The sequence below is a fragment of the Lates calcarifer genome, linkage group LG17 (assembly GCF_001640805.2).
Source record: "Lates calcarifer isolate ASB-BC8 linkage group LG17, TLL_Latcal_v3, whole genome shotgun sequence".
Taxonomy (NCBI): Eukaryota; Metazoa; Chordata; class Actinopteri; family Centropomidae; genus Lates; species Lates calcarifer.
In genome coordinates, this window is record NC_066849.1 from 9093599 (window position 1) to 9107030 (window position 13432).

General features: G+C 42.0%; 2 protein-coding genes across 2 annotated transcripts in view; one reads left to right on the top strand and one right to left on the bottom strand.

The window, feature by feature from the left end:
• The window catches only part of polrmt (polymerase (RNA) mitochondrial (DNA directed)), a 40997-nt gene extending 39633 nt beyond the window's left edge, over nt 1-1364 (bottom strand). Inside the window, 2 exon segments of the mRNA XM_018667276.2 lie at nt 277-375; nt 1118-1364. Of these exon segments, the coding sequence (XP_018522792.1) occupies nt 277-375; nt 1118-1259 (241 nt within the window). The 5' untranslated portion in view covers nt 1260-1364.
• Nucleotides 1365-8695: 7331 nt separating this feature from the next.
• fgf22 (fibroblast growth factor 22) overlaps nt 8696-13432 on the top strand; it is a 28097-nt gene continuing 23360 nt past the window's right edge. The window contains exon 1 of the mRNA XM_018667281.2: nt 8696-9920. Coding sequence (XP_018522797.1) covers nt 9548-9920 — 373 coding nt within the window. The 5' untranslated portion in view covers nt 8696-9547. The remainder of the gene's footprint in view (nt 9921-13432) is intronic.

Here is a 13432-nt window from a genome sequence, read left to right on the forward strand (position 1 = left end):
GACATATAGGAATCGATTAAGTGTAAGTCAATGTATACTGCACAGTTCTCAAACAATTATTGTTACATGAGGCGCTTCATGACTTATCAGAAAATCTAATGCAGTACTTGGACAAAACAGTAAACAAAAGCAGTTTTGGCTGGCAGCATATATAACTCTTTACATACCAGCATTTGATACGACATTGCAATTATTAATGACGTGCTATTTAGCATGGTGTGACACTGGAAGTTAGAAATGTTGCAGCATGACAACCTGGCGTCTACAACAACATACCATCTAACAGCTGAGACTGTTCCAGTACACGTTTCTTTGTATCCTCTGACTTTGGGATTACAAATGAAACGTTTCTTCTTTGAAGCTGGACCGGTGTCTCTGTAAAAACAAAAACAGCTGTAAACCATAAGAGGTTACTAAATTGCTGAATAACATCCTCCATACTTAGAAATCAATTTCCTTAACAATGCAATGGTATTAAAAGGCTTAGGCTTGACTTTTGTCTTTTACTGCATACCTGAACAGACTCTGATGTGTCTGAGCCTTGGTACAACATCTAACAACAACAGTAGTAATAGAATAATCTGCTTATTGTTTGCAATTAAGAAACAATTACCTGTTACATTACATTAATTTAGCTACATTTTCATTGCACATATAGGTGGAGCATTTGAGGGTTGAGTGTCTTGCTCAAGGACGAGGAGGAGCTTGGGATCAAACGACCAACCTTTTGGTTGATCTATTATCTTCAGCTATCACACAGTTTGATCTAAAGCAATGCTGCTGTCGTCAGTTAATGGTACCGTTTAGTTGAGCTAGTCGTTTGAAGGAGTGGGTCTGTGGATCATTAGCAGTCCACAAGGTTTTCTCATAAGGTCGTCAGTTATGTTAGTGACAGTTACATCGTCTAAAGTTATTAAAGGGAACCAATGCAACTTGAAACAGGTCTGAGGAGGTCAAGGAGGAGTTCCGGCACAGCACGGACTGTTGAGTAAACCCTGGGTTAGATTTGCACGTCAACGCATCAACATTACACACAAGAGTCCTCGACGACGTCGGACAAACTTGTCCATCACACAGGCTGCGGTAGAAGTGTGAGACAGAGTATCCTTCAGCTCACCTGATACTCGCCTGACTGCGCCGTTTCTTCTCGACACACACAGCTGACAGCAGTCCGCAAAAGACACGCGAACAGCACACTTGTCAAGTAAACTGCGACGACCCAGACATTTGGCAAAAGCACAGACTCTAAGAAGTGACATGTTGACATGTAACAACCGCGTTACTTCTCCGCACTAGGCAGCCATCTTAAATGAGACCAAGCTAGTCGCGAGGAGAGGTAATAGCTGTTTAAGGCATGGTTAGAAGATCGTAGATAAATCGAGTGAGGCGTTTGGGCTTTTGTCGCTACTGTACTCCTTGCAGATGTTGCTTTGACTGCACTCAGGACATGATTAGAGATGTATAGAACTAACAGTATTTACACAACAGCAAGCTTTAAATATTACAAACATTATGTTGGATTTATTAATGTATTTTCTATTTTTCATTTTCTATCTTATTGGTAGAACAGCAACTATGGTATGTTCAATATGTCTAAATATTTTCCTGTATATGTTTCCAAACGGAAGTGAAATAAATATCACGCACATCACGGCAATTTGAAATGAATAGTGAATTATTCATGTTTGCCTGCAGGTGGCAGTCTCACCACAGACAGCCAAGTAGAGCCAGAGGTCAAACAGAAGGCCAAGGAGAAAATGAGTGTCTTATAATGAAAGAAGTTTTGTATCATATTTTGAAATTTGTTCTCTAATTTATGTCATTTTAAAACCTATACAAAAGCATGATTCTCTCAGGTCAAATGTTTGCTCGTGCAACTTTAAAGTCACTGGAACACTAAAGAAAACACTATGACATAAATATTAAAGAGGTAATGATTTTGCATAAAGACCTTCCAAACTTCATGAATAGGAATGTAAATGTAACATGATGTTCACAATGTTTAAGTTGCCTTTGAGAGCATAGAAACTTTTGGCTAAAAAAAACAGATTCTTGAAAGACATGTGTAGGTTGTCTCAGGACTTGTTTAGCATTTACAGTTATTGTAGCAATTATTTGCCCATTTATATTTTTCATTAGTTGCAGGGGAAAAATACTCTGGATATGAGGTTACATCTGTAATGTAATCTGAAGCTGGTTGTATACACATGCAACCTGCTCTCCTGCTGACTTGACCAAAGCACTTGTAACGGCCCTTAGAAAATTATTGTCTTCTTTCTCCAGTTGACTTTTGAAGTTCAAACATCATACAGCTTAAATCAAGTGTGACTCAGCTCCGAACTGTTAGTAAAACTGAATTGATCTCATTCACATCCTGGTTACTTTCTGACCCCCAGCAGTGTCAGCCTCCCCTTGTCATGCATCCATAAAGCATTCTTCAACACTTTAGCAGCCTTTTGTGTCTCGGCATGCTGGAGGTTAACACAAGCACTACTTGACAGAGAGAGAGGGAGAGAGAGAGAAGAGGGGGGCAGAGAGGGAAATGAGGTCCAGGCAGTACATCTTTTCTCAGTGGAGGCAGTGGCTGAGAGCACAGCGGTGGGTGTCTGCTGCTGAGCTGTAGGTGAGGATCAGGAGGTGTTTGTTGCCACGGTTCACGAGCAGGGCCCCTTGACAGCCTCGTTTGATGTGGTTGGCCCCTGTCGGCGGCTGGCTCTTTGCGCTGGTGTGACAGTCATTGCCGGGTGAGTGACTGTCAATGCCCCGACCGACAAAAGAGGAGAAGACAGGCATTCATGGGGCCTGATAATGGCCAGGCCAGGACAAGGCTGCCATTCTCATACACTTTGATCATGGGGATTCTTTTGCACACCTTTGTAGGGGCTCCCTATTTGTTTAACAGATGGAGAGAGGGCTGTTTTTGAAACTGCTTCACCTGGCCAGGGAAACTTGATGGAGATACTTCTCTGTGAGATGCTTGTGTTTGTAAATGCCTTTGGCATGTGTTTGCGTGTGTGTGTGTGGTGTGTGTGTGTGTGTGTGTGTGTGTGTGTGTGTCTGCACCACTTACATGGAATTACTGACCTGTCCTGTGTGGAAAAAACTGCTTCTCAAGGAACTTCCCCACAAGCCTCCACGTATGTGACATCTGAGACAACAAAGAAGTCATATTTGGAGCTGAATTTGGAAACCTTATTAAACATATTTTTCAAAATCACACTTTTGAGCTCAAGCTGAAACCAGCAGCATATTAAGACTTTGTACAGCCTACTGTAAACTTCTATAGAACTGATACAAACATTAATTATGAAATATTACTCATTGCATCACACACTTTATGTCCATTACTGTCCATTACAGATGGACCAGAATGATCCTTCAGGCTTACAGGCCTTTACTGGACTGCTGTGACTCACACAGCTCTGACTGGGTTTCCCCACACATGCATTTTAAGATGGATTCAATTACTGAGTCAGTTAAAATGTCAAAAGACGTGTCATGCTGCTATTTACAAGTACATCTTAATAGAATAATTTGAAAGAATCGTGTATACTTCAGACTTTAATGATGCTGGGTCGACCCCAACCTTCAGACAAAACTACCGTAGCTAAGGGAGCAACAGCACTCCTCGTTTTCATTAGGAGAGTGAAGAAATGCAGAGTCAGCAAAGATTTTAAAAGTGTTTTTTTTCCATCCTTACAGGCACCATCCCGTTCTATCTGTGTTCTCTGTTGTACGCATCTGATATATCAGATTAGCTGGGCAGAGATCTTTAATCAGTCCTGACAAGTCGCATTTTTTTCATCATCAAACGCTATCAGTCAGTTGGATCTCTGCTTGTTACCCTGTGAAGAACTGGAAGGCTGTATCTCTCAGAGCTCTTCACAGCATCAGATAGACGACCCACTTATCATATTGCCACTGACAATAGACAATGGTCACAAAACAGGATATGCAAAGGGCGATGTTCTCAGTGGGGGTGAGCTGCGGTGGTCTGGTCAGTTCCTTTAACCATGTCTGGATGTTTGCCAGCCAACCACAGCAGACAACTCAAAAGGTATCAGGCACACCTGTGTTGGGTCTGAACCAACAACACAGGCAGGTTGGACGCACAAAGACGGATAAATTGCATAATCACTCAAATTATAAGAATTCACTGCCAGGGTTTGAAATGTGTGGAATAATTTCCTTATGTGAGTGTTGCAACTCTTTGCACCTCAGCATCTACAGTCAAGAGAAAGAAGGTTGTCATGTATCTGGAAACAGTTTTATCTAAAACAAGGAAAACAAATACCCTCCCAGCACTGAGTTGCAAATTGGCAGAATGTCAGTACACTTAAAAGCACTAGGTCAAGGGTGAGCTAAAACACCACTACAAGAGCAAGAGAGAGAAAGAGCGAGACATGGACTTAGCAGGCAAGCAAAACAATTAATAATAGGGAGCTATTACTGAGGGATTGTCAGTGCTAGGAGGGAGGTCGGGTTTCAGACCCTTTTGAAGACTTTGATGGTACAAAACAGGCCTCATTATAGAGATATTATCTCTATTCATACACTTACAGAGCCGCTTGGATCCCTGCTGGGAAAGATTAGGTTCCTCCACTTGAGAACATCCTCCTTGGGTGCCTGGCTCACAGAGTGGTGTTCTCAGCTCAGGGCACACCCGCTCAGCTTGGCTCAGTTAAACTCAACGCTTCGCTCAGGATATGACAACAACAGCCAAACCATGGTCAACTAAACCAAAGGAGGTAGATAAAGACATGAAATGGTCGATCTGTGGCATACAGATATCAGGCACATTGTGGTAGTGACCGATGACACTAAACTAGCTAACCAGAACAAGGATCTCTTTAGCCATGGGAATGGTAATATCAGTCAGCTTGTTGGTCCACCACATCAGTCCAAACTGAAATATCCCTAGAGCTACTGAATGGATTAAAATGGCATTTTGAACGTTCATGTTCCCCAGAGGATGAACTGAAAATTGTTATCTAGTGTCATCATGAAGTTAACATTTGTCATTCTAAGTGAAATGTTTCAACAATTACTGGAAAAAAAGGATGGCAATGAAGTTTAGTACAAACTCAAAATCATGCTCCTCTCAGGATGAACTGTGATAATTTACTGATCCAGTGACAATCCCATCAGCTGGTGTGGTACGAATTAGCAAATGTTAGCATGACAACATACTAAACTAAGATATGTTATCATTTAGCTGAAAACACAACTGTACCTAAAGCTTCTTGGCACCTGCCTCTGATCTATTGAATTAGAAGTTATACAATGGATTATACTCATACTTGCAAATTGTACATAAGCTAGACGGTTGTAAACAGGGTTAGCTTAACTGGACATTTATCATATCCTCAGAATGTGCTGCAACATTGAAATAATCTAAATTACTGTAGTTTTCAACATCAAAGATGCACACTGTAAAACAGAGAGACATTGCACGTTAAGACCTATAACAAAGAAATACATTATTCTAGTGTCTGCTCTGGCACTGAGCTCAGAGCCCAAACATTTGCTTCCAAGACACCACAAAGCAATCTGCTGCCACATCTGACGTTCACATGAGGCCCAATCTTTGCTGTTGACCTCGGGGGCCACTCTGATTTTTGAAGAGTCCTACAGCACATAGAATGATTGCTGAAATTCCTCATAATTAAAATCATACAAAGGAAGGACAACTGGAACTTCCTGGGGGTTTTTCTACTCTTTTTCTCTCTCACTTTCTCTTTCTTTCTGTCCTTGTTTGTTTGCATGTGTGTTTCATTTCTATGTTATTTCGCAGAAGAGAAATAGAACCATGTACACTAGTCAGTAGATAAGGGCAGTACTTTAAATACATCTTTAATATGTGTAAGTGAGATATATTGGAGTTTAAAATTTTAATTTTATGATGACAAGTATTCCAAATACTCTGGAAGGCAGTAAAGTTACTGTAAACTTAAATCAGTCAGTGTATACAATAGCATTCAAAGCAAACTCCATTGTATATACAAATGAATATACACGCTAACACATGGGCCAAGAGAGCAGTAGACTATTATTAGAATATTTCAAAAATATTACTTTTACTTTCCTGGAGAAAACACATTGTTATATGATAAAATGCACATTAACACTTTCAGATTTCCTTAATTACAAATTTCTATAGCATTTGTTGATTTGTTTTAATGGTTTCTATACATGACTATCAAAAAAACCCAACAAGTAGCACAAACTTTATTTAAACTTTCTGTACTGTAAAAGAGTTGGCAACTCTGCTCTGAACATTATCAATGTCATGCTGGGAAAACAAATGGTTAAAGGGTTTGGAAAGTTTAGAACTGACATATGGAGTCTGTTGGGACTATTAGCCAGATGTATCATCTGATTAGCAAGCACGTGCAACAAAACAATCTGCCTCAATCAGCAGAGAATGGGAGGGAACAGCACCTTGTAATAAAAAATATGTCTTAGTGACTGAGTGATTAGTTTGACAAGAGCTCCACAAAGTTGGCCATGATGATGCAACTCCATTAGTGTCATACATATTTTCATGAAAAGCAGTTTACAGTAGTGTCCATCATAACACAAAGGTAGCCATTATCCAAATAGCCTTATATGACTTAGTTAGGAGATGTTATTTCCTATTACATAGCTGATAGAGACAGAACAATAAATTAGATACTGACCCAAGCCTGCAAACACTCAGATGTCCTGAAAACTATCTTTTTTCTTTTTCTTTTTTTTCTTAAAGATGGGGGAACAATTTCATACAACACTAACAGAAAACACATTCAAAATACTCAGTGTCCCTGACACCAATACCCTCTCTATTTCTTTTCTTTGTTTCCCAGTTCAATTTTGAAGGACAGTGACTGGATAAGAGAAAAGAAGAGTTAAGAACCTAAAAGTGGATAAACCCAGAGGAAGTCAACAGACACTGCAGCAAGGTTTAACTGAGGGTGAAAGACTGTGATTTTTACAAAAGGCCCATATACACGTATGCTGAAAGTTGCTTTGATGAGGAGCCTGGTGGGCACCAAGGACCAGAACATACTGGCATACTGGCTTTTTTGTGAGGGTAAGCTTTAAATAGGGGCTGGGGGGACAGCAAGTCTCTGGGGGCAGTTAACAAGCAAAAGAGTGTGAAGTGGCTGTCACCCTCTCTGAACACATACTTCTCAAACACACTTCCAGCCCTGCACAAGTGTGGCCTCAAGGTGGTAACCATAATTGAAACAGGGACTCTTTAAAAAAAAAAAAAAAGAGGTAATTGCTAATGCTAACTGGACAGCCTCACATGAGAATTTCTGCACATTTTTTCTTCTTACACTTTTTCAATCTCCCTTTGTTTTTGTCTCTCATTTTATCTTTCCATGAGCATCTGCACCAAGACACATGAGGTAACTGCTAGTTTTCACTGAAGGGATAGTTTGTCATTTTGAGAAAAAAAAAACAAACTGTTTTTGCATTTCTTGCAGATAGTTAAGGCCAGTCCATTGTTTCATGTGCTAACAGGCTGTTTGCTTAACTTAGCACAAAGACTTTAAACAGGGTAAAACAGCTAGCGTAGCTCTGTCTGGTAACATAATGGTAAATCTGCCTGAGCACTCCTAAAGCTCATATCTATAGAAACATATAACATGTTTTACTTTCTTAAATCTGCACAAAAAACAAATGACAAATTGTCATTATGTGCCAGGCTAGCTGTTTTAAGTCTTAATGCTAAGCTAGGGCTAACAGACATGAGAGAGTAATTCTTCTTATTATATGAGACCAAATAAACATATTTCCAAAAATGTCAAATATTTTCCATGAATGTTCTCGTCCTGTCAGACAGTATAAAATATGTTTTTGATCTTCTACTTCTTTTCATTGTTGCTGAGAATAATATAGTAGCATGAAGTAAAAAGTCATCGTTGATAACTGGACTGGTTGGGCTGAGCTTTAGTGCCTTGTCCTAATCAGGTTCATTGTACAACTTGTAAAAAACAGACAAGAGTGTGGGAAGTCACAAAAAAGGTGTTCTTCATTTCCGTCCTGCTCTCCCAAATTAAATGGCAAAGATCAGAGAGGGTGTTTCATTGAAATATTAACACAGGTGATCAGAAAGTCTCTCAGCCTTCATCTGGACTAACTCCACTGACACTCCTGCAACCTGCTCTGTGTTTCCGACTGCTTGATGATTCAAACCAGCAGCCGTTTAAAAAAAGAAAAAAAAAAAAAAAGGAGAAGGAAAAAAAGGAAAGGCTCTCTTAATTTGCCCCATGTGGCCAGAGAGAAGAAAAGTGAGCGAAGGTGTCAAAAAACGGTCTACTAGCTGGTTCACTGGACAGTAATGGAGCTGATTTGACTGCGTTACAAACTGCTTCACCATTCACATCAGGGGGGAGACAGCAGAGGTCATGGGATAGGAAGAGGATGTAAGTCTTTCCAGGTGTCTGTGCCCATGAAAAGAGGATAATAAAACCCTCAGGTGAAAAGCAAATGACTTGTTTCTCACAGAATAAACTTTTCTGAGGAAAACTAGAAAGGGGATGGTGCTTGTTGCAGGCTCTCTCATTTGTTTGAAATGGTTATGAATGAGTGTGGTGGCCCCACCCCCCCCAACCCCTCTCCTTTCAACCCCCTAGATGCTGGCCCTGCCCAGGATAAAATGCAGGACGACTCAGCCGGTGCCTCCACAGAGGAGAGGACTGACTGACTGACTGACTGCACACAGCAGAGCGTGAGGCCATTAGCTTACTGCTTCACTGCCCCGTGCTAGCTGACACACACTCGCTGACTGCCACTCACCCTGACACATACTGACACACTCTCACTGCTTCTCTCTCTCTCTCTGTCTTTCTGTCACAAACACACGCCGCCTCTCTCCCTCCCATACTCACTTACTCACTCACTCCCTCTCTTTCTCTCTCAGTATCACACACTCACGCATACACACACACACACACACACGCATAGAGTCAGTCACCAACCCTCATTCAACTCCCTCTCAGGAGCGGGCCAGCAGCTCAGACAGGCACCTTGTTCCTATCCAGCTGGAAAGAGCAGAGCAGCGTGAGGTGCACACACACACACACACACACACGCACACACACACACTCACATACTCACTGAGACACACACATTGATACACACCCACACAGACAAACAAATACTCACACACTTACACGCGCATCCTCATACTTATTTGTGGACCGGGAAAGAAGAAGGAGGAGGACAAACTGAGAGGCAAGGAGCGAGATTAAAGTCTTCTAAACTGAACTTCTAAAGCTGGATTCACAGAATAACAACGCTTAATGAAAGGACTGGACAAAGAGAATCAAAAACAAGACTGAAGATGACAACTGGAGAAACAAGCTTGTTGCTGTAGGAGGCCTGCAGAGTGGAGACTGGTGGCATTGGTGACATCCAGAGGATCTGCAGTGAGTGCCATTTCCCTCCCTTCTCTCTCCAGGACTCCCACCCTCTTGTCATCCCTCCACTGGGACATCTCCTGATCATCAGCATGCCTACAGCTTGCACAAGGTGCACCTTGGGAGTCTGACCCACCATGTGCAGATGGACGCCGTCCGTAGCTCATCTCTGTCCTGAACCTGCCCTTGGCACCACCACTACCACAGCCTCTGCCGAGCGACTTCTCCCTCTGCCCAGTGCAGCTTCCCTTTGCCTGGCATGCTTCACCTTGCTCCTGGTCACCGCTGGCACTGCCACAGGGGTCTGTCCTCCTGGGGTAGGGCATGAACCCCTTCAGGTCCTCGCAAGTGGCATCAACTGTTCATGGACATTGGAAAGGCACACTCGCAGTTACAATCACCTAGAGGGCGATGTCCGACTACGGCGACTTTACTCTGCCAACAAGTTCTTCCTGTGCATTGACAAAACAGGCAAGGTGGACGGCACTCGGCGGAAAAACTACGCAGACAGTAAGTAGCTGGCACGGCTAGAGTGCATCTAAGTTCTGTGTCTTAAATGTGTGTTGAGTGTCAGGGAGCAGACAAGATGCCCTATGACATACTTTTATTGTTATAGCTGGACTTTCTTATCTGTTCACTTTTATAGCAGTTCATAGGGATACCCTGTGGTTATTTCACAACTGAGCTATTTGTGTTCTGTTTAGAGCATGAGAGGCGCGTTGCTAGGTAAGAAGGGAATACACTAGTGTGGATTTAGGCCCCGCGTGGGACAGCCGGCACTGAGATTACAAGAAAGCTGACTTGAGGAAAGACATTGAGCATCAGTTGGCAATGCAAACTGGGCTTGGAAAAAAAGAAAGCTTCAGTTTCACTGGGGATTAACTTGTCAAAACTGTGATGAAAGTGCATCAATTGTAAGCAGCAGGTGTAAACGGAAACACATTCTTCCAACAAATGCAAACACAGTTATATTTACTGTTTGCAGTTTCATCAGCTATAAGTAATGAGACAACAGTTTGAAGTCAGATTTAAACTTTAAAGCTAGCTTTTTGTATGTGCTGATCAGTGTATGCCTGTGCATGTAGTAACTTCAGTCTCAAGCAGTGAATTGGCCTCTTAAAAGCAACCTGCATTAACCTCTGAGCTTTCTCTACTAAGCACTTTACTGAAAGCCATTTGCCATCACATTTTTCTGGCAATTGTGCACACAGCTTTATGTCCCTCATTAGGATCCGCTACCAGTGTGACTTTCTCTTGGACCCCACATCATGCCTCCTAGTGCCTGCTCATACTGGACAACACTTCTTAACGTTCCAACTACTGTGTTCAGTATGAAGCACAGCAGATCCAGATAGACCCAGATTACTCTATTGATAAATCTATAATCTATACTCAATCTGTGGTCCAGGGCCACCTGAGAGGAGGTTGTTCACTGAGCAGCAGCGCCTCTCCGACGCGTCCATCAGCTGGGCGTCTTTTAGATGCTTGACCAGGTCAGATGAGCCGACTCTGGTCGTGATCTGACCTCCCTCTCCATTACTCACCAGCTGACTGATGGGCTGGATAGCCCTCAGAGACATTTATGCCTTTGACGGTAATATTTATGTATTTGGTCATTAATGCCTTTTTATACAAGTGGGTGAGTCAGATTTTTCCATACAGCTACTGGGGGCAGGAGCAGCTGCTGTGTCCAGCTAACAGGCCAGTCAGTCTGATGCCACTGTTTCAGTAAGCTCCAGGCTGCAGACTGGGTGACATTTGTTAACCTGTCAGGATTAGTCACCTGGCAGAATCTTTTAAAAAACCACACACACTTGCTGGTAGGAATTCAAGTTGAGATGAATTATTACTGTGTTGAATTTGGTCCTGTGGGCTTATCCAACTTGAGACATTATTCTCTCATATTAGTGGTAATATATCTCAGCTACCATAATGAAATATTACTCTCTTTGCCTCAATTTGACACTTTAGAAGTCATGCTGGAAGACTGGTAGCAATTTGGCAATATGAGGTTTAAATTCAAGTGTACAAATGTTCAAAGTCTTTGGAAAGCAGCAAAATTGATGTCTGGCCATTGTGAAACTCATGCCTTTTCTTGCCATATACATGTCATTTATGCTTTGGCGGTTGCAGTAGCTCTCTATGAAAAAGTGCAGTCCCCTTAAATGTAATGTCCTCATACACTTTAGCCATCATCCTCTCATTTCCTTTGGTGGAAAGAACGATTCTTTCTGTGCGCTCACACAGAGCGAGGGTGTGTACCTGCACCCTGAGCTGAGTGTGGTGCCAAACTGGCGGTCATGTAGGCTTTGCCTTAAATTTAACAAAATGGACCTTGTGGTCAGTCTGTGGTTGCGCCTCACAATGGGACAGATCTGGTTTAAGGCCATTTTGAGGTCTCGCTCAATTTCTGTGCGAGGCTACTGATACATAAAGAGGTTTTCAATCTGACTTAAAGCCTCCTGACCCAGACAGTTTCTTGATACTGATATGGTGCCATGCTATAGATTAGACTGGCAGGACAAGCAGGAAGTTGTGCATATTTAATGACAAGAGCTGTGACACAGATACTAGACTGTGCATGCAGAGGAAAGAGGATGCATTTCTTTTTAAGATCTATTAATACTTTTGAAATCTATTTTTCTAAGTGATCTAAAATGATATAAAATCATATAATGTAAACATGCAGACATGTGTTTGAATGCTCAGATACAGACACAAAACAATGCTGTTTTAAATAGTGCTGCCCAGTACAGTTGAACAAACTGTAGATCAGGCTCAGTTCTGTCCTCAGCCTGAACGCAGCTTCCACGAACACTGGCCAGCAGTCTGGCCGACCCCTCCTCTATCCTCTGTGTTGCTCTTATACTCTTGTCGACACAGCTATATTACCCCGACAGCTCTGCCTGCTACACCCAGGCCCCGGACCTCACCTCCACCCCGCTCAGTTTTTCCAGCCCCGACTCCCAACTCCCTCTCAGGTGCAAAAACAGTTGGAATTAGTCAACAGGCTTTCTGCTAATTGAGGTCGGAAAATATTGTATCAATCCCAGTGGAGCAGGGGCATGGAACAGCTGAGGGAAGAGGCGAGAGGGAGAAAGAGTGACTTAGAGGGATGGAGGGTTTAAAAGGATGAGAGAGCTGGACAGAGTTGAAGGGAGATACAAAATGCAAAACATACATGGCAAATAAGTGCATTTTTGTTGATCAGTTTTGCATTCCAGTTCATGAAGAAGTAGCTATTAGGATCAGATGAAACAATATTACACAGAGTCATTAAAGGAACTTTCCAGATGTTATTAAACGATGAATAAGAGATTAAATGTTCTGTTTTGCTGAGTGATGAAATTCAAAACTATTAACTGCAAAAGAGAGGACAGGCTGAATGTTCAGTTACATCACACAGAATTACACACAAACACTGAGATTTCATTTATCTGTTCCTGAAATTTGTTATCAGACTCAAGCGTGTTGCAAGCTTATTGGACATTTAGAGTAAAGCATTTGCAAGTCAAGCTAGAGAGATAGAAATCAGACAAGATAAATGACCCAGCTACTATTTGACTACAGCCACACGCTAAATATAGATCCACCTATGACTGTAAACCACTTGATCAGTGGAGTTACTAAAAATAACTTTATGAACTAGCCACAAGAAGAGACAAAGTACAGTAGTTTGAAGGACTGAAGGGGGAGGCCCTCAACTTGTTTTTCTTTTGGCTCATGGCAGAGCAGAAAATGATCGAGAGGAAAAACACAACCAAGTGTTTATAAAAGCTCCAGAGGCAGGTACGCATCATATCCTGTCCTGGGTCATCGGTCATAGCCTGCTAATTAGACACTGCAACAGCACAACAGCTGTGTGGGCACACCCAGCAACCTTTTCATGATCAATTCCAACAGAAAATCATACAAGTGAGTAGTAGATTAATAGCTACATGTTGGGTAATTGTAATGTTATGGCTTTAATTAGAATCCTGTTTTCTATTTGTTACACTTTCTGTTTTTCTTTTCAAATCCCC